This window comes from Apteryx rowi, unplaced genomic scaffold (assembly GCF_003343035.1).
Source record: "Apteryx rowi isolate R43461 unplaced genomic scaffold, aptRow1 scaffold_172, whole genome shotgun sequence".
NCBI lineage: Eukaryota > Metazoa > Chordata > Aves > Apterygiformes > Apterygidae > Apteryx > Apteryx rowi.
In genome coordinates, this window is record NW_020447997.1 from 1,413,704 (window position 1) to 1,435,385 (window position 21,682).

Genomic DNA, 21,682 nt, shown 5'->3' on the forward strand with positions numbered 1-21,682 from the left:
ACAAAGTTAGTGGATAAAATACCTTGCTGTTGTCTTTGAAAGTTAAAAGTGACATTTTATGTGCCGTCACACCTGGGGTTTAATTCTAGGGGAGAATGTAAGACGATGGTGTGGAGCATAGGGGTTAGTAGTGGAAAAGCAATAACCACCATATGCCCTGATTATTTCCTGAGTAGGAGAACCACACCCATGGTTCTTATTTACTAGGTTTGGTTTATTCATAGAACCACAGAATAGCTGAGGTTGGGGAGGTTGTTTAAGAATATTATAACAGCTGCCCTGCTGCATCTTCCATTTTATGCTTGTTTTTACTGTTCTCATTGCTCAAACTATAAGTGAAGGAGTGATGGAGACACAATGCCAGGGATCATATTCGAGTTCAGTGTATCTTAAGGGCTCTAGGGCTGATTGTTGGCCTTTTCTGAATGATGTGATTCTTTCAGGCTTCCTGTAACACTGGAGGTCTCATGTTGTACTGAAACTTAATTTAACTCCAGCTCCTCTCACAAAGTGCAAGTTGCTGCCTCTGCACCAGTGTAGCTCTGGGTGAGATGCTGGATGGGATGATTGCTGTACAGGTGGAGTCTCTCAGAGCTCGGTCCCTTTTCCAAGGATAGCATACCCTGTTATCCTATGGGGCAGGAAAATGGCTAGTTCCCACTGGGCAAGATAGATGCAAGGGTTCAGTAAATCTTTCAGTCCTTGAAATGAAAAAAACTTGCTCATCAAACTCAGGTATTTCGTGGCTGTGATCAATACAGGTTCCAGCAGGGAACACTGTAATCTTCTCCCAGATAAGTGTGTTCCTCCTCTCCCTGACACTGCTGTAGCATGTCGCTATAGCCTTGTCTGATTTACAGCTTTTCAAGTATAAGAACTATGTTATGGCTAAGGTGCTTTATTTCGTTTTTTATTGCAGTTTACGGTGCAGATGGGCTTAAGTTGTGAATGTCCTATCTAGCGTTTTAATCACTGAGGGTGTGGTTCAAGCGAGCATTTTGAACCAGCGTAAGGGGAAATCCTGTCTCTGAATATCTATTCCTGCCCTCTTCCCTGTGCCAGTAGTAGTGTTTCTGGTCCTGTGGTTAAAAATTAACCCTCCCCCACCTGTGGGTATATTAATTTTCAGCCAGATCTGTTTCCTAATCTAGTTTGCTTCATGGTCACCCTTGTTCTTGTGCCTGCACAAATAGCACTGCAGGAAAAAGCAAGAGAGAGGAGGGAGGGTGCAGCTGTTCCTTACAGTTAGCAACCCATACTTAGGCTCAGGCTAAAGTAAGCAATGCTTTGAGAGTTCACGGTCATTTAGAAACAGGAGTTGAGTCTAGACCATCTCTAACCTACACTTCTGTAATATGAGACTTTATTTTTCAATGGAGAGCAAACTGAGTAACTGGGAAGCTGTTGTGGAAGGGCTGACTGCGGAGGGGTGGCCTGGTCTTGGCTAAGCAATGGCCAGTTAAATTCAGGCACCCTTGAAACTTGATGTAACTGTGCCTTGTATGTATTTGAATAGCTTCTAGACTGGAGGAATTTTCTTAAATGGTCTGGATGCAAATGAAAACGTGCTGCAGCAGCATGAACTTTACAACAAGGTGGGACTGAAGTTCAAGGTGCCATCCTCGCATTATGTGAGCTCTTTTCTCTTGATGGCAGCAGTGCTCTAGTGACTTGTGGATCAACTGTGAATTTCTCTCTGCCCCTCTCATAGGTGGAATCGTCTCAAGAAGCCAACGCTGAAGTCATGAGAGAAATGACAAGAAAACTGTATAGCCAGTATGAGGAAAAAATGCGAGAAGAGGAGCAGAAACATAAAGCTGAGAAAGAAGTCCTCCTAGTATGTACAGCCCATCTGTAAGAGTGGTGCTCAGCTTGGGCATCGTTTCTCAATCATCTGATACTCCAGAGATGACATACATTTCTTCACTGCAGTCTCTGGGACTTGTCATGCCACCCTTATTAAGCTTTGCAAGCTATTGGAGGTCTAGGGCCGACAAAAGAATGTGCTCAAACACAATCATAGTAATGACGATGTAAATTTCAAAATTTGAAATTAAGTTAGTTGTTTTTCACTTCTGATTCTCTGGAAGTGTAAAATATAATGTGTGATTTTAGTGATAGTTTAAGAATGGAAAAAGTCAACTTACCTGGATGCTACTGGGGCAAGAACTCTTCCTGTCTCCTGGTCCCCCACTCCCCCCCACCACATGTAAAACCTTTCTATTTGCAGTTTGTGTTTTTCTAACTGATAGATAAAGATAGATAACCACTGAGACTGAAGGTAGATTCTCTTGCCTCTTTTTATTCATATTGTTTTACATGTGAGAAAAGTACGGAGCTGAACTTGGCAAACTTTGGTGTTTAAAATACTGTTTTCTGGAATAGCATATTTTTTCCCACTGTTACTTAACATGTATCCTCAGAAGGGAGAACAAATATCCAAGAAACGTGTAAACACTTTTCTCAAACTTTCATAATTATGTTTTACAAGTACCCATGCACTTCAAAGTGCCCCAAATCTTTTATATTCTATAGTATTCACTTTTAGGGTCACAAATCTTCCAGACTTCTAGGGCAGTTGTAGTGTAAACTTTTATGAGTTCTGCTTCAGAACTATTAGCCTGACTCTGTGGCCTAAAAAATTATTATTCCACAGTTATATGTTGTATGTTAGTATGGTTATAAATGTCCTTCTTTGAAGGAGGAAACAAATCGACTTCTGAAGGCTATTGAAGAGGCAAATAAGAAGATGCAGATTACAGAAACAAGCATACAGGAGAAAGACCGGAGAATTGGTGAGCTGGATCGGCTGATTGAACGCATGGAAGAGGTATGAGAGTTAGTTGTTCGCTTGCTTTAAAGGAAATGCAGAAGTACATGGAAGTTTTTTTTTGTTTTTTTTTTTTGTTGCCTGCTACTCAGTACCCTGCTCCATGACATACTATTGCTGTTTGCATCTCACTTAGTTACTGTATTCATATAAGTATATGCACCTGGACTACCAAAGAGACACTGTGATTAGGTGGTTCTTCTGTCTGTCTTGTGGTGTTTACAGTCAGGGCTGCTTAAGGTGTCAGGGTTTATTTAGTAAACCATCATTTTAAAGAATGGGTTTTAAAAGGCCATTCTGCCCTCCTTCAGTCTACAAGGTCTCCTGAGCCAAATGAACTAGTGACTATAAATGACCCAAAGTCTCTTAGAAATGCTGTTGGTAGGTCCACTAAAACGTATTTTAATTAGGAATCTACCTTATTATTTAGCTATCTATAGCTAAATAATTGGAATTACACCTCCAGATTTCTCCACATTTGGATGAAATGCTAAACTAAAGGCTTCAAACTGAAAGGTTTTGAAATTTTGACTTCAGATTTTTGCGGCTTGTAGCAGGCTTTTAATCCTTTATGCAGATATCTTACTGGTTTCAATTACAGGTATTTTGGGAAGGGGAGAAAAACAGTCAGTTTTTACTGCCTTTTAATCCAAACTCTAGATTCTTCCTTTCCTGCCAGTATTAAAACACTTTCAATTATTTCTCTCCCTGGCTAAATATTCTCTACCAAACTGTAGTTGAGAGCAGTTTTTTACAATTGACTTTTAAACCTCTGAAAGTAGAAATGCTTTGAGACACTTCTCTTGTGACTTTGGCAGCACTACTGTAAAACTAGTTGTAGCAGTCGCTTCTTTTTATTTCCTGCCCTGCCTTTCTTCTCTTTTATGGACTTTGCTCCAGGGCAAAACTCACACTGGTTTTCAGATGATGATTATTTTAAGGTATTGTTAAGCCACAGAGTATCACAATACCTCTTTCCCCATAGTATACTTTATTATCTGAACCTCATTTGTTGGACATTCTCAGATATCTGAAACGGGTTTATATCCCCTGTATCTAACAGTTACAGTGGAATTTCCTCTTCATTTTCTGGAGTCATTCGTGTAATTGAGAATCAATGTTATTGTTTAGTCCTTAGCCTGAATAGTTTCACTCTAAAAGGGATAAGAATGGTCCTTCTAAAAGACTCTGGTGCTCTTAGATGTACTTTGGTGTCTGTCATTTCATTCAATAGCAGGCATCTCATTATCTTTAAAGATCTGGGCCTTGCTATCTAAAATACAGAAGTAAAGAACATACTGGGAAACTCTAGCAAGCGGAGAGAAGACAGTACTCTGTTCTTCCATGTTAAGTGTTTTTAACCAACTTTAATATAGTAAGTATTTGATATTATTGAGAAATAGATTTTTAAAAGCCAGTCTTGTTGGATTGACTGGTTAGTCCAATGTACATTTATCTGAGCCTCTTTTGTCCAATTCATGCAAGTCTGTTAGTTGAATTAGTGATAACACTGAGGAATCGATTTAGCTTAATGTGCCCCTTTAGTGGCTCCATCAACTTCATCTGGGCTTCAGACCACAGCTTATAAGTATTATGCAGTGAGTAAAGGATTGTCGTATAGTTCTTAAAGTACAGGTGAGTTTCTTCATGTTGGTTGTTTAATTTGCTGTTATCTGACTGATACTTGCAGAGTAAAATTGAATGCCTCCATTAAACTCCAATTAAAGTGAATAGCAGACTCCTGTTAATTTGTGTTGAGTCAGGCCCCAAGTGCTCATAGATCTTCACAAACAAAATGTCAGTGGATACCTAAAAATAAATAGGGACATTTTGGGGAAGAAAATAGAGCAGTACATTTTATCTCTGCCTTGGATTGAGAGATCTTTTTGGAGGAATAAAATGGACAATTTGACACTCGTGTAATTAAGGATGGTGATGACTCAGGTTTTTATTCAAAAATTTCAGTTTCAAGAGCAACTGTATGTCTTCAAATGGGAAAATGAAAACACTGATCTTATTTTCATGCTTAGCTGGGTATTTGATTTTTATTATTTGCATTCTGTTCTCCTGGGCTATAGGAAATGCAGGGATCCTGTTTAACATCTGTAAATTTTGTTTAATTAGTTTCTATTTTAATTTCACAAATGATCTTTTGAATTGCATGAAATGTGCTTAGTTAGGCTTTTACATTTTAACATGTGGAGAACTGAAGGATAACATTTCTTGTTGTTTAGGAGCGTCACCAGCTGCAAAAACAACTGGAACTAAATGAAATACAAATATCTGGAGCAAAATCTGAAACTAACTCGGACAGTGAGAGGTGAGATCTGTCTTATTTCTGGAACTTCTAGTGTTGCTAGGAAACTTTAGGATTTTCTTTGTTTGTTTGTTTTTGAAGATATGTTTTACTAACTTTAAAATTGTAATTTAGTAGGGATTGTCCAGCTGAATATAACCTTCTTTGTTTTTTTTTTTAATTGTTGTTGCAAAATTTAATCCTCTTGATATTTTGTATATAAATAACCTCGATGCATTTTTCTGAAAAGCTGATTGCAAACATGTAGAATACATTCGAGATAGAACTTGTTGTGTTGCTATGAAATAAACTTTTAAAATTATTATAGATCCATGCACATTTGACATATTTGTGAATTGCATTTTTCTTAAATCTGCATTCCCAAATTCGACACAGTACGATCCTGCCTATGAATACTTTGGTTACCTTGTTCTAGACTGTTCAACATATCTTTAAAAGAAAAGAGATTCTGCAGCCTGTATTAAGCTGTAGGACTTCCCCTTCGAAGAGATGAACTCTTGAAGAACACAGGAGTTCTGCGTGAAACTACCACAGGTCTTTTTTGTATAAAAGATGACTAGCAGGGAAATATTTGAGGCTTAGTAGTGCATGCAGAGAGCACTTTAAGGCAGGACTTGGAGAGGCAGGTCCACAAACACAGCGGACGTTAACATACACACATGAATAAAATGAAGGCGTGGAAGCATCTGGCATGTGGCATCACAATGCAGGAATACTGTGAAGTTATTTGGGGCAGGTGAGGGTGACGCTCTTGGCAATTAGACTTCTGTGAATGTTTGTTGTGGAAAGCACGAGGCTTAGGAGGATCTAGTGGTGTGGTGGTGCCCACCGATGACACGTGCATCCGTTGCTACTTCTTTGAGACTGGCGCCTGACCACCATGGCCAGGCAAAGATAAGTTTCAAGCTGAGGCAGAGGCAAAGTTTCAAGAGAAACCTATCCAGCATTGAAGCAGCGTAACTGCAATTGGAATTGCATCCATTGCTCACATCGCTTATTTATATGACACTACTTGTGTGTGTAAAGGTGAATTATAAGCAGAAACTGAATAACCATACTTGATTCCTACTTATATTTCTGTGGCACCCAGAAACTCAGTTTTAAGATTTTGGCATCCCGCTGTTCTGTAGGAAGTATATACATAAAAGGAAGTCCCTGCCCGGAGCATCTCCGGGCCTAATTGTATGGGTCTGTGACCAGCTTAGCTGGTTTCAGGGTAATAACAACTTTTCACATCAGCCAGTTAAAATAACAACCTAAAGTATACAGATGGTGTGTGTAACACAGAACATGGAGATCGAAGATAATTGCCTTCTTCCTTCACCTTTGGGTAACAGGTACTCTTCTCACTTCAGTGAAGCCTGCCCTACCCACTCAGCATGGGAAGTATGCTGCAGTAAAAAAGGTAGATGCAATGCTCAGGCAGGAATCTGTGCAGGGCAAGCAAACAAACAAGCAGTTGCAATCTGTGCAATGCAAGTAAGCAATCAGGGTTCAGGTGCTGAAGTATGTTCCTTGATTACCTGTCTGCCCCCAGCTCCTGACTGTCCGTCTGATCCCCTGGTGAGGATGAGTCCCTGGTCTGTTGCTCTGTTGCTACCAGAGTTTAAAATTCTGCATGTTTGAATGAGAGACCAATATATGTTACAGTTGTAATCAAAATATAAATTGTGGTTTTGCGAGGCCGTATTATGCAGGATTGAAAAACCTACAGCAATGTCTTGATTTTGAGTTCTTGTCAAAGTGCTGCAGTTACAATTCTGTAGAGTACTTCCCTGTTAATAGGGACTCTTTCTTGGGGGGGAGCGGCATACAATTCAGTCATTCATTAGAATTGTGTCATACAGTTTGCCATCTGCTGCTTTGCCTTAAAATGGTTGTTCTGTTTGCAGCTTCAGCACTTTCATCTGCTGTTCACAGAGCAAGATGAAAAAGCTTTTTTGTTTTTGATTCCCCTCCTCCACTTCTCAAATTCTGTTCAGACTTGAACCTAGGACTACAGGAGTTTATTTGCAGGCAAGAGACTGCTTTCTTTTAATAATTTCAGGAATTGTACATTCAGATAAAAGTGGAGGCTCCCATGGCCAACATGCCAAAAACTTATTAAAAACCTTGCCTTCTGTTCCTTTGCATATGCTAAAACTACTTTTCTGGCAGGCTACCAAATCAGCTTGTGGCAGGAGTCCTGTGGGTGTTCAACTTCTGTGTAAAGTGGATTTGAAGAAATCCAGAATCTGTCTACAGATTCACGCATGCAAACTTAAAACATCCACAGCAATTACTGCTGACTGTTGATGAGTTAATACTATTCCAGTTAGCGTTCTGCTGCTGTTGGCAGCTACACCAAATCCTTGACCCAAGGCTGCTCCGTAGTTGGAAAGCACTTAAAAGGGCACCAGCGGACGTGCTTCCTGATTATTTAGTATGTATTTCCCAAAAGTTTGCAGGCAGTAATAGGTCAGGATCAGTGTGCCTTTTTAGTGATAGAGATCTACTTGTCTAAATGCTTTTCACTTCAAGAAAAAACAGACATCTCAAGGAGATGAGCTTTTCAGGTTGTTTAATTGTCAGCACTTTGGGCTGTGAGTAAGCAAGCCAGTATGTAAGACAAAGGTGAGCTAACTTGGGTGGGGACAGCCACTTTGACTGAAAGACTGCCATTAAAATGTACTTTAGACAAATAAAAGTGTCATCTGTTAATGGAATTTGACTTGCGTAGTGAGATACCTCTTGACCTAGTCTTCCTGATTCATGGTGAGGTAGTGGGGTTGTTCTTGTTTCGCTTAGACTGCATAGCTCCCCACTTAACATGCCTAATTTTTCCATCTTCTGCTAGGTCACAGCATCTGGAGGAGGTAGCAGCTAGCCTAAGGGAGCGAATCAAACATCTGGATGATATGGTCCACTGCCAACAGAAGAAAGTCAAGCACATGGTTGAGGAGGTGAGATCTTGTAAAACAATGTATTTTGAGTCTTTGGGGGATGCTAATTCTTTCAGTACATAACCCAAAGAGAGCTGTGTGCTATGTGCGACTTCCCTATGCCACCATAGTTACAAGAGGCAACAGAAGGTGAGTTAAGCATCTAGACCTAGAGAAGCTGAAAGATTAGGTGAAAGCAATTTAATCCAGTTTATATAATCACTATTTTAGGTTATATATTGTGATCTTTAGGCTAACTCTAATTTTGGAGCTCTTTATGGTAGTTCAGGAAATACAACTTAATTTGAAGCATTCAGAGGGTAGCTGAAGAAAAAATGCAGACTAGTCATTAGGGGTGGAAGTAGTAAGTAAAATAGATTCCTTTCCTTCCTGTACTAAAGCACTTCCGTTTCAGGCATTAGCTGCCTTTTTTTTTTTTTTTTTTTTTTTTTTTTTTTTTTTTTCTAATGTGGTTCCTCACAGAAATAGAGGGGCAAAAGCACTTTTTCACCACTCTTGTGCTTTCCTGATCTAATTTTCCATAAAGTTTTAAGCAGTTTTCTCTGGAAAGCCGCTTCAACTTGCTGGCCACTTGTATGCCAAGGAACTCTGGCAGTCAGGAGAAGGCTGTGATGGCAAACTTTTCTCTCTTTCCAGAGAAACAGTGTGATATGGGAAATAGGTAGATTAAGTTTAGATTGGAGCTTCACAAAGCAGATGGACATCACTATTATACTGAGACTGCAGAGATGGTAGGCATTAGTGACATACCTTTGGGGGTGGTTGAGTTTCATTTGTGTTTGGATATCAAACATCCACAATACCAAATGTTTGGAACTGATTATAATCTAAGGCATTCTTTCTCAATTCATAATATGTTCGTGCTTAATGATTTGCTATCATAGGGTTTCTGATTAGACATGGAGTTTTTCCATTTTTTGTTGAGGTGGTATAATAATTTTTTACCTATATGTATCCCATTTTATAAGTTGGCTGCAAGATTCTGATGTAGTCCTGCTGTATAATTGGATATGTGATACTGAGGGATCCTATCTTACGTGCAGAGGGATGCAAAACTGAGCAGGAAAAAAAGTGGGATGCAAAAGTAACTTAAAAGCATCTATCATTTTGTGTTAAAGTTCTTCTGTCATATCCTCAGTACAGAAGACTGGTATAAAGAGCCATTTTCACAATTTTCAAGCAACATGGCAGGTAGTCTAAAACTGGGCTGACAATCTTTATACCACAGTATTCTACTAAGGAATCCTTCTTCAATCTAATAATCCAGTCTCTCTACGTAATAGATTACTGGAACAAATATTTTATCCAGAGGCTGTTTCATGTCTGCATAAGTCAACCATCACTTTATGGGCTTCTTTTTTTTCAGACCAGAAGTACTAGAGGACTTGTCACTTTGTGCTATCTGTGGCAAACCAAATGATTCTGATAATACGAGCATGATGGCCTAAGCTTTGTTCTTTATTGCCAAATGCATAGTAAACTGCTCAGTATAACTTGACCTCTAGCGGGCAGAGTTGGTATAACAAATACTTTCAGTTGCATGAAGTGTTTTGGCAAAAGAATGCATAAAGATTGGGCCAATGATTTTTATTTCATAAATATCAGTTATAATGAGTGAGTTTAGCTTGCTGATTCCTTGTACTATAGCTCTATTAGTGCCTTCATCTGCACAGCAAGCCTTTTCCTACCTTTGGTTATCCTATTTTAAAGAGTAGAATGCGAGATGACTAACTCCCTTAACTTTCAAGTATGTTTGCTTTTAGCTGATGTCTGACAACCTGATTTTCGATATCAATTCAATCTCTGTAGAAATCTTTTATTGCCATGTAGCTGTAGGGACTATATTTTTCTCTTTTAGTCTGTGTATATTTTAGTCTTTAATCAGCTTCCATAAGAGCTTACATGTACACCTGTAACAATATCTATGTCTTGGTTAGTGAGCTAACTAATGACTCTTGTAGCAGAGGTTTGATCAGGTTAGACAGTGCCAAACACATTAGGCACTTTGTGGTTTTTATCTTGTGCTATCCGTGGTGTTTGTAGTACTGTTTCACAAAATTTCTACAGTGTTGCTCACATGCTCTATTTTAATTAAAAACCTACAAATAACAGCTCTGTCTGGGTACAAAACGGAGCAGCTGTCCACCATGCAGAAGACAGAGCTCTGCAGATGTTCATCCCCTTAAATACCTGAGCTATCCATGCATGGTATTTGTCATGCTTTTATGCCTCTTCTGCAAGTAAATATTAGAACAGAATTCTTAGGCTGACTTTCAGCATCACTTACTATGCCACAGATGCTGAGAGATCAACACCAAAAATACTTCTTAAAAGCTAGGATGTTGAAAGGGAATGTGCTCTGAAGACACTGTTTTGGAGGAAAATTAAAAACTAGTGAGCAGTAGCACTAAAATATACTTCATGTAGTAAACAGGGAAGATTTTGGAATTGTGCTACAGTTTAAATCCCAGAAAGTGTGTTTGTCAGAGTGTATCTGAACTCACATGTCTCTGCATTAAATTTAACCTAATACAGAGTGTGATGGCTAGGAATATCTAGAAAAGTCACAGAAATGCTGTGTTACTCATTAGTGCAACAATAGATGGTATCTATAAAGTTATGTTTTATCTTACCGTTTCTGAAGGTGCTACAATGATCAATAACTTCTATTTAAATAATGTAATTGAGAAAGAATGACCAAAGCATCTAGGAAGCCTGCTTTTCTTAGCTTCCCTGAGGCATGAGAATAGACTGAGAGCAGGCTAACCTGGAAAATCCACAACAGTAGTGGAAAGAATGTAAATAGTCGAAATTATCAGCAGTGCTTTTGTCAGAAGCTGAACCAAAACATACTATATGAATTGGGTAAGAGCAAAAGGCCAGCATCTGCTTACTTGACTACAGGATGCACTTTATTTAGTGAAAGTATTCATCTTAGTATATTCAGATACAGATTTGAAGTGTAAATGAGAGTTTATTCTTTCAGTGTAAACCTCAACAGGTTCATGCTGTTAGCATCTCCAATTTAAACAAAGCACAGCAGCAGAAATGAAACTCATTTGAAAGGACTGCTGAAAAAACAAGATACGCTGCTTCAAACTCATACGGAGAACTCTCAAAGCTGAAGAATTACAGAGAAGAGTTTTGTGGCTGAAAATTCACAAAATAGATTGCTCTTCAGGCCATTTTTAGGGAAAGATGACAGATCATTTGCAAGTGACAGATGTGAGGCATCCTGAAGGGAACAGCAAGCAGTCAGAAGGAAGTGAAAAAGATGCTTTCTAGTGGAGTCTTGTGGTACACTGGGTAGCTCTAACACTTCCGTTGCTGGTTTTGATGGCATTTAAAAATGAGTTAGAGGACTGTGGTCAGCCCTAATGTAGGTGTGCATGAAAGGGAAAGCTAAGAGAGAGCACCAAATGTAGGAAGCCATGGAGGAAAAGAGTATTAAAGCCTTCCTCTTCAAAGGACCCATCTTGTTGGTGTTGAATGCAATAGATTTGCCACCTGCTTTGAGTGGAATCAAGCCCAAGTGAGGAAGGACATCACAGTTGAGAGTGCTTATGCTCCTTAGCCAAGAAATCATTTGCTTCTAAATTTTTCTCTGAAAATAAATCCTCCCCTCTCAGACTTTGATAGAACCCCTTTCAACTTGGCCTAGGCAGACCAGTCATAAATTGAATAGGCGCATGGAAGATAACTTTCACAAGAAAATAAATGATTAAATAAGAGAGAAATTAGAAGTTTGCCGAAATCTGTGACCTTGGACATCTCTGTGTATTAGATCTCAGGCACAATAATTTTGAGGCCCCATAGGGATTCTCCACTGTGGGAACTGAGATCTCAGCTGGTTAGAAGAGCAGCTGACCAGAAGGTCCTCCTGCATAGTCTTACAGCCTGATGCTCTCATTACAGATGACTTAAGCTGAACAGATTTTTCTCAGTGTTGAACTTGTTTGTTAAACGAACCTGTTTGTTCCCAGCTTAGCGCAGGACATTGCACATGGAGTGCTGATGGTCAGAAGTGAAGAATCTGCATTGGCAGATGTACAGAAACCCAGTCTCTATTCTCATGCTCTTTGTACATAACTGGCTTTCAAAAAGAATGAGAAGAGGCAGAGTGGATCACCCAGAGCTCAGTGATGAAATCTGTGAACATTAGTAATGGTAGACTTGGTTAGTTTCTCCCTTTAGTCGTCTTTTTGCTCTCCTTTGTAGACATCTTAAAGTACAGCTGGGCAGTGACAGGCTTTCTGAGGCAGCTCAGGAAAAAGCCTGTTTGGTCAGAGGCAGAGCTCGCAGCGGGACTCCCAGTGTGAAAGGTGGAAGGACCCAAGCTTCAAGCCTTCCACCAAGGAGGCTCAAGAGCAGAGACTCAATTGAGCAGGCAGATGTGAACGTAGAGGCACTATGGGAGGATGTGGGAAGCTACTACCATGTTGTTTCCTTAAGGGCTGAAATTACTGTTGTTCAGATGGATGAGTGAAAGCTTGCTCTTTTATCTATTCAATTTGGTTAATCTGTTTATCTATTTGTGCCAGTGTAGGAGACGGGAGACAGTTTAGTGTAAGATGAAGCTACAAAACTTCAAAAGAAATACAAAGTTTAAATCAGCAACAACAAAAATATTTCCTGACTTGATCTCCATTCCAAACCTGGAGAGGTTTAAGAGAGCTTTAATTTTGAAGTTTGTGCAATAGGAATGGATCACATTTTCATGGCACAAAAAGCTTATATGTAATAGTGTTTCATTGCTAAGAAGCAGGAGAGGGAAGAAAACAAACATTTACACTTGTAAGCAGGGCTAGTGGGTAGATGCAGAAATAAGGAGCTGTTCTGAAAGGGACTGAAAGGAGAAAAGCCTATTTGATTCCATGGCAAGAAATTATTTACAGAACTCAGATTTCACATGAAATTCCCCTAACTACTGAATTGAACTGTCTCTAGGTCATGGCCCATGAGCTGTTCTCCACCTTTAGTCTCAGATTCTTTGGATAATAAATGGTGACCAAACACCAGAGAGAAGCTGTATCCTGTTCTGTTGTGGAAGACACTTGCATGCAAGTTTATATATTGCCTGCTAACAAGCAAATGGTATCCCAAATACAGAAGATCCTTTGTACTGCACAAATGGGGAATAAAGAAGAAATTTTACTACCAAAGACTTAACCAGCTGAAAATTTGTCTGTCAAGATACTCCAACTCCAGATGCATTGCAAAATATCCCAGTCTTAATGTGGAGGTACAGTTTCAATTTTAGTCCAAGTAAAAGAAGCCACACAGAAACAGAGAAGATGGAATTATCGATGACAGAGAGATGCCAAAGATAAACGGCAGCACATAAATACCACCCCCACCCTCCAAAAAATCTGACGTGTTTGGACTGCCTCTGTGGACTTGAGCAATGCAATGCATTGCTTATCTATTGGCAAAAATAGAATCACTGCTGGTGTTTGGGGAGAGTGTTTCTACATGCATAGCATCAGCTTTCTCAGCTGGGGATTTCCTGGCCAAGTCATTAATTAGAAGACTTGCACATTACTAAGGTAGCTCTTAATAAGGTGGGTTGAACAGTTAGCCAATGTGCAGATGTTTATAACCCATTAGAACATCTAGGCCCTATGGGCCTGCTTTAGCAACAGACACGCATCAAAGACTGATTTAATGTATTCATATAGCTCACTAGCTTAGGAAGCTCTCTTAAGTTAGTGCAATAACTTAAATCAGTTACTAAGTCGTCACTTTTTCTTTATATGCAATAGGAGTTTTAAAATGCTAGAACAAAAGTATTGAAGGGTGACTGAAGCAGTTTAATTGGGATTAAAAGGAAAAGAAGCTCATTCCTACCTACTTTGTTATATACTTGAAAAAATTTCAACACTGTTGTCTGGGCTCTGATAAGCACCACTTAAGGTCCAATGCAATAGTGGACTCTGGAGTAAAATCTTGTTTTACCTGTACAGCAGCTGTGTCTGAGAGTTCGGGCTGATGTTGTAACGTCTTGTCTGTCTTGTTTTGTATAACATAATAAGTGTTTGTCCTGTGTTTAGTCATATTTATGACCAGTTTGTTCATGCCTGTTCATCAGTATTACAAATGCCAGATTCATTAATGGTAGATGAATAAGGATAATACACAATACTTGAATAATATATAATACTTGTGTCATGTTCTGATAAATATTTTAAATTAATGGATGATAATGTCAAGAGGTAAATGTTGACTGAGTTTATGTAACAGCTGGATCCGTTCCAATTCAATGGATCAATGTGTATTTCAAGCCTCCAATACTGTGACTGAGTAGAAAGAATAAAATAAAGCTTTGTTATTTCATTTTCCTTATGAAAGCTCTACAATTGGGCACAACTTTCATTCTCTTTTAAGACTGTATTTCTTTCTGCTGTAATTACTTTGTAATTGTCTTGATTTCCCTTCTAATATCACTACTCACTTCGCCAGCATTTCTTTAGAGAAGGACTCTACATTTCTTTTAGGTCTCACAATTCTCTTCTTGACTGTTCTTCTTAGATGAAGTCAGTTTAATGCTCTTGGCTTGTGCATCCAGCTTTCAATCTTTACTAAAATAAAGTTTGGTTTGTTGGTGGAGCAAGAGGCATTCAGAAGTTCAACTCTTCCTAGAAGTATTTATGCAGTCCATGCAAGTACTGTGGCAATCTTGTCTGGTATTTCAGGACATGTATTGGAGACCAAATAAGGTGCAGCAGTGAGAAAGAAACATATCTTCACTAAGGGGATGGACAAGAGGAACTGAATTATCTGGGAGATGTTACAAGATAAGGTGATAATCTGGAGGTAGAAAGAGTTTGCGAGTGATGTTCTTGAACTTTAAAACAGAGGCAAAAGTATAGTGGTGGTCAGCAGTAGGCTGGTGACAAGGAGTGAGCTTGAAAAGAAGTGCTGAGGCCTTATTAAGCCTGAGCCAGTGAGTAAATTCAGGATAATTCCTGCTGCACGTGGGGCATTCATGTCCTGAATTGCATCATTAGACGCTGCAGTAAACGTGTGTGATGGCAGCTGCGCACCCAGCGTGGTCTGCTAGGGATTTCATGGTTCTGCCCGTGGCTGATGACGATCAGGTGCCTTCTCCTGTGCCGGGCAGCCTGGCATCGCGGTGTGAAGCAGGGTGGCCTCAGGGCTCCCAGCCATGCCAGCCCGTTGGCAGGTGCAGAGCTCCTGAGCAGTGGGCGCATGCTGAGCGACCAAGCCAGGGTGGTCATTGCTCCTGACAGCGTAGCACTATTGGGAGTATGCTTTGCTCCTCAGCCCTAGGGTGGCCAAAGAGCATGTGATGCCTTTTGGTCACTGACAGACCAAATGGGTGACAACTGGGCCTTGCTGCTGTTCCCACCCAGTTTCTGGAATAGTCATCTGCCCTCCAACAGAGGGGAGAAATGCAGAAGCAATCAGCACAGGATGGAGAATACGGCAAGGTGGGGAGGCAAGGGAATGCCGTGTCTGGAAACAGGGTGATGATGTGGCCCAAGATTGCTAAATTCAGAGCGCTGTTGTCAGGGGAGCTGTCCTCAAAGGAAGGAGTGGGCCATTAAGTCTATCATATTGCTGAGTAGGTTGCCAGTTTTTGTTTGACTGCCTAACATGCATGTGAAGATTGTAAAAGTGCTGGAGGAAAAGCAGTTGCTCATGATTCCAAAATACAAGGCAGGAGAAGAGACCAGTGCTAGGAAAAGTCTGTCTGGGCCCTTGTAGGGCAGGCTGGCAGAGGAGAATTTGAAGGATATGTGCAAATAGTGCTCAGAGAAAATGACGGAGAAATCTGCGAGGCTAATCACACAAAAGCCAGATTTGGGAGCAGGTTGCTGAGTCAGCAATGAAATGAAGTGCTAAAGTCTGCAGACACAGCAAGACTGAGGTGGATTATAGGCCTTGGGCTTTGCCCAAAGAAAATGTCTGAACATCTTGGTGATGATTTTGCCCTGGAGTCAATCCAGAAGTGGCTCAGATCCAACAGTCAGTCCAAGGAATTTGAGTTTCTCTGGGTCACACTTTTGTGCCTGACACTAGTCTACTCTGGCCACCACTCAGGCCCTTAACTCATTATTCCATTTGCCTTGCCTTGCTTCTCCTCTTTTTCTTTACCTTATGTTCAACTAAAAATCAAAATCTACTGCTCTATCACTGTCTAGTTGTTCTTTCACTTTATGCAACTCCTTGGAACAAAGACCCTCTCCAGAGCTGGATTTGTGCAATAAACATGTGTGTGGTGCTGTAAGCATTATTATTTTAGATTAGTTTGCCATAACTAACATTTTTATGAAAAATTTGAAATAGTGTAAAGTAGGAAGGCATTAATTTTATTTTTGAAATGCTTTACCTGATACCAGCGTTACAAGTCAGTGTCCTTGTTACATTCCTTTCTCAAAGGAAACCATTGCACTTTTACTTTATGCAGCGTAACTTAGACAAATGTACTGAATTAAGGTTTCATTTTATTTAATATAATAAATGATTTATAATTCACCAAAATTATTCCTGTTTTGCCTGCTTTCCTGTAAGTAAGTGGCATATTCCCTTGAAAGGTAATCAAATCAAGTTTGATCACACCTGGTCTTCCCTAAACTAATGGCATAAGATGATGTATATTCAAATCCTTATCCAGTAAGTAAACTTTTATGTAGTAAATGACTCTGGTGGGATGTGTCATCCACGTCAAGCCTGTGGGTAGGTTTAAAGCTTTCTGCAACTTTGTTGTGCATGTGACAATATAGTACAATGTTTGCCTCTTCTCCATTCTGTAGTAGCGAAGGTTTATTTTAAAATTCTGTCATAATTCTCCAGAGGGACAAAGTAGAATAATTTAATAGATTCTGACTGATGTTATGAAAACATGTTAAAAGGAGTCAGGGAGTATTGTTGTGTATGGTTCAGTCTGTTAGTCCTTAGGTGATTCTCAAAAAAAAATTTAAAAGTAGTAACACTCCTGTCAAATTGCAAAATGTCTTTTTGGAGGAGAGGTTTGTGTTTGGGAAGGGGAGGAAGCTGTTTGTCAAAGTCTTCCCATTTGCCTTCTCCACTGGATTTTGAGGTGTCCACATTCATTTTTGCCATCAGACTATGCTAGTTAAAGTCATTCAGAAACATCCGTACAGTGTTTGCATCTCTGTATCCAATGTGAAGAATAAACAGATATGAGTTTAACTGTAACTTAGACTAAACCTATTTATACATAATAATGGTAAACATAATGGTTCCTTTCACAGTTTAGTTCACTGTTTTCTTAAAGCCTTTGTATCATAGGGTGAATATAACTCATGTTAAATTTTTATGAAATGAAAGAATTTGGCCTTGCATTTAGTGCCTAATTCGATACCTAATTTGAAAACAGAAGTATTTGTGTTTGATGTAAAAAGCAGAACAGGCAGCTGATGAGATATGTTAACTTCAATAACAGGAAAGGATATCGGTAAGGGCAAAACACGCTGATCACATAGCTGTACCTGGCTTCAGTCTTCTGCTCTCTGTGAGCATCCCGAACACTGGTGTTCAAATTGCTTCCTTGCGTGCACAGAAGGAGAACAGAACATTACTGGGGAAGACCCACCTGAAAGCCCTAGAACAACAGCTTATCTTTTCCCAAGTGGAGTTTACTGACAAGATTTAACCTACTCATAATGAAAATGTGGCAGACTTAACCTAGCCATACTATTAAACGTAGTTGTAATTAAACACAGAGATCAAAACGTGTTCCATGGTTCTGCATATGCTACAAGCTTTGTATTTCTATGATACGAAAACTGAAATGGTAACAGCTTTAGATGACATGGCTAGTTTTTGTATGCACTTTTAAGGTGAAAGAGAAAAGAACGTGGATAGAAAGGAAATGCCTGATTTTGAAAAAGACAGATGATGATTGCACTTATCCCTGCTTTATGTATTATGTTACTATTCACCTGCAAACACTTTCTGTATTGAATTTACATTTTATCTTTTCCCAGTAATAACTGATTATAGTGTCAAATGATACATGATAATTGAAATCATGAAGACTGTGAATTAAAGTTGAGTTGGTGGTTTTATAACTTTTCATTCTTTGGTTTAACTTATACATTTGTTTTACTCCGGCTTTTTTAGTACTTCTGTAAGGATTGGTTGCAATCTTCTTAATACCTGGTAATAGATCTGGAGGGGGGAGCAGGGCACAATAGCAATACTGTTGTTTTGATTATTATACTTTTGAGTATCTGTGAATTCTCATTTTATTTTAGCAGGGTGTGAATATTTCTATTGGTCATTGTTTCCAGATACTGTACACTGAAAAGTTTTACATTGGTGGTTTTGAAGGGATTTGTTAATAGGCTTTCACAAGATTGATTAAAAATATTTTTAAAATATAGAATTAAAAAGCAACTGGTGAGAGCAGATGGGAAATTTGACCAAGCATTTGGAAATGGCCTTTCTTGTGCATCAAGGTAATGCAAAGACTGCCAGGAAAAAAGAATGCATTTGGAGCTTTGCTTGATTTCAGTTTGGCTGTTCTATAAAACTAAATCGTTTTAAGTAAAAGTCCACTAAACCACATTTTACTGAATAAATACTTTTACTTTTTCCTTAAAATTGTGTCAATGAAAGCCCACAGCCAATTGATAACCTGACAGAATAAGGCCACCTCATTTATGTGAAGTTTTATAGAAAATACCTATCTTTTATTACCCATGGGTATTTTTATAGTTTTCTTCTGACAAAAAGCTCTAGGCATAGATCTAATGTCATTGTTGGCATACTACCCAAAAATGTGAAGGAATATGTGGGGTACACACTTTTCTAGTGCTCAGTGGCAGTTTGAATATCATTCTTTCCTCATCTAACACAGCTTTAGGGTGTGCGCTCTTTTATTTATATATATAGTAATAAAGGCTTTGTTAAAGGCAGCACATGGCAGACTCTGGCATTCCATTTGTGATGTGGGCCATCCATTCACTGGCTTGGTTTGCTTTTATTTCTGCTTTCAGGCTTAAGACCAGAAGCTTTTTGTATCTTAATTTACTCTAATATACTTTAATGAATTGTAGAGATAACTGCCTTAAACAATGCACTGTTTGATAAAGCAGAAGTCAGTTGGGCTCTGCCTCGTTTAAGAGCTGGCATGGAGCACTTCCCAGGGAAAGGGGTTTAGCTGGTGATGTTTTAGGACCTCAGTTGAAAGAGGCACATTCCCAGGGACTTCGACAGGGAAGAGAATCCCGTCTTCTGACGTCTTTCAAGTCTTCTGACTTGAAATGGCTTGTTCAAGGAAGGTGGATTGAAATAGAGCTGGAAAAATTACTAACTAGACACCATTTGACACTGAGAGCAAAATGATCATCCACCGTTACCAGCTCTCATTGCTGTTGCTGTAGGACAAACCTTGTACGAGCCCAGGAGGCAGCATCAAATCCATCGTCTCCCCGCTCCTCCCTCCATGCAGACATTGGGCAGGATCCCTCTTCTCCCTCAGGTTGTTCTTTCAGTGCACTTCTGAACATCCTCCGCAGAGATATTTTACCACTGTTTTCTGCATCTGAAGTAGATTGTAACTATGGATTTAGGATGCACCTTGTCTTTTGTGCTTGTAAAGCTGTGCATGCCTACAGCTGTCTATGAATATTAACCTGAATCTCCTCGAGGAGAAGCAGTAACATTTGAATTTTCTGTTTAACTATTATTTTGTTTTGCTGTTTTTATGAGCTGTTGTTTTAGTAGTTGTAGTCAGCAGGGGTTGAGAGAGAATAACAAATGATTTTCTTTGATCTGAGGAGAAATTTCAATCTGTTTGCATGAGATACTCAGTTGCTCTTGTCTTCTAAATGGGGTCACCTGAAAGGAACAGATTTCTGTGCTAGTCAAGAGGTTTCTTAGACAGTGTTAAGCCACAATGTTTTTGACACAGCTAATCTTACTTTATTTTTCATGTTCACTGTAAATAGCCTCTTCCCTCTCCCTGAAGTATAAAATGAAAATGTGCTTTTTTTCAATGAATATCTGGTATACCAGGAAAAAATTAAATAAATAAGACCTTCAGGAAACTAGCAAATGTGCAATGTATTTTTGGGACAAGAGCAAAGGCCTTTGAGTGAGAGGTGGCTTTTTCCTTAGTTCACTTTGTCACATGACAATGTTTGAGTTTCTGTTTCCAAAGAAATATGGATTCTTAAAAGTCATGTTAGTAGGCATGTATGGTCTTTATATATACTATCCTAATCATATGGGATGGTAGAGAATCCATGGATTAAGGCAGTTTGTGAAAGGTATTCAATAGTGGCCAAACAATGAAATTAAGCCTGTTTCTTCCCACAGTATCTACATCTTTTTCCTCCTCTTCCCATCACCATTAGATTAAATGTCTTTGTTTTGTGTTTCTCCACAGATTGAAATGCTAAGGAAGAAAGTAAAAGAAAAGGAATTATTTATAATACAGCTTTTAGAAAAAATCTCTTTCTTAGAATGTGAGGTAAGGCATTACCTTTTAAGTTTATATTATTTTGATTATTTTATTTGAAACCCATTAAAGGTGGATTTGCTGCTGTCTGATGTTATCCAGATGGATATTTAGTACATGTATTTACTCTTCTTCAGTATGGAAATCAAACTTATGACATCAATCACATAAGGAATGTATGTAATACAAAGGCTCAGTACTCATGCTAGTTTTCTTAATGTACAATTTTATAACAGTATTATAAGTACTTAAAACAGAAGCTTCTGAACAAAGACTGTTGGTTTGATTTATATTTTTTCCCAAAAGTAAGGACTCTTATTTTCTTAATAAAAATGTTTACATTATTTCTTACAGAGAAAAGCCAATTTGCTGTTATATTTTCTTATTTTAATTATTATTATTTAAATAAAACAAACCTGTGTTGAAAATTACTGTTTTCCAGAATAAAGAATTACAAGATAAATTGGACTATTTAATGGAAAACCAACCAAAGACCAATACAGAAACCAGAGATACTGGTGTAGGATGTGATCTTCCATTCAGGTATTCAGTTTTTCTGCTTGTTCATAGCAAACTTCTTCACAGTGTCCTTTATTGGTGCTGTCTTAGTAAAACATTATATTAGTAAACTGTTGGAGCGGATTGTGGAGTTTTGCAAAATTTTAGTAATTTTTAAAGATTGTATCTACTAGCTGTAATGTACTTAATGATTTGTGGAGTAGGATATTTAATGAAGCTGACCTACCAATGACTTTAATTTCTGATAGCTACAATAGACAGTTGTGTGGGGTTTTTTAGATGCAAACCCTTGGCTGTACTTGTTGACAGGAACATGATTTAAGCAAGAAATTAAGCTAGGAGTCAAGAGATGTGATTTTGTGAAACGGGGGAAATCTTGGTAAAACATTGCTACAGTGTCCAATGCTGCCCCAAGCCTGGTTAATGCTGGCTTCATGCATGTTTTATCCCTTGTGTTCTGGGAGAAGCTTCCTGGACCGTTTTAAAGGGCAGGTAACTCCAACAGAGCTGTCTGGTGTTCACTACAGTACAGTTCAGGGCTGCAACAATTTTTGGAGATACCCTGTTCCGAAGTGGAAGATTGCCAAGTAAGCAGGGCGGGCACATTAGTGCTCCCTCAT

The 21,682-nt window shown here is 38.9% G+C and overlaps 1 protein-coding gene across 1 annotated transcript in view; it reads left to right on the plus strand.

Annotated features, from left to right (window-relative positions):
- Positions 1-21,682, plus strand: part of MYZAP (myocardial zonula adherens protein) — a 38,723-nt gene that overhangs the window by 16,020 nt on the left and 1,021 nt on the right. Inside the window, exons 6-11 of the mRNA XM_026060867.1 lie at positions 1,712-1,837; positions 2,702-2,830; positions 5,065-5,150; positions 7,984-8,089; positions 20,472-20,555; positions 20,986-21,086. Of these exons, the coding sequence (XP_025916652.1) occupies positions 1,712-1,837; positions 2,702-2,830; positions 5,065-5,150; positions 7,984-8,089; positions 20,472-20,555; positions 20,986-21,086 (632 nt within the window). The remainder of the gene's footprint in view (positions 1-1,711; positions 1,838-2,701; positions 2,831-5,064; positions 5,151-7,983; positions 8,090-20,471; positions 20,556-20,985; positions 21,087-21,682) is intronic.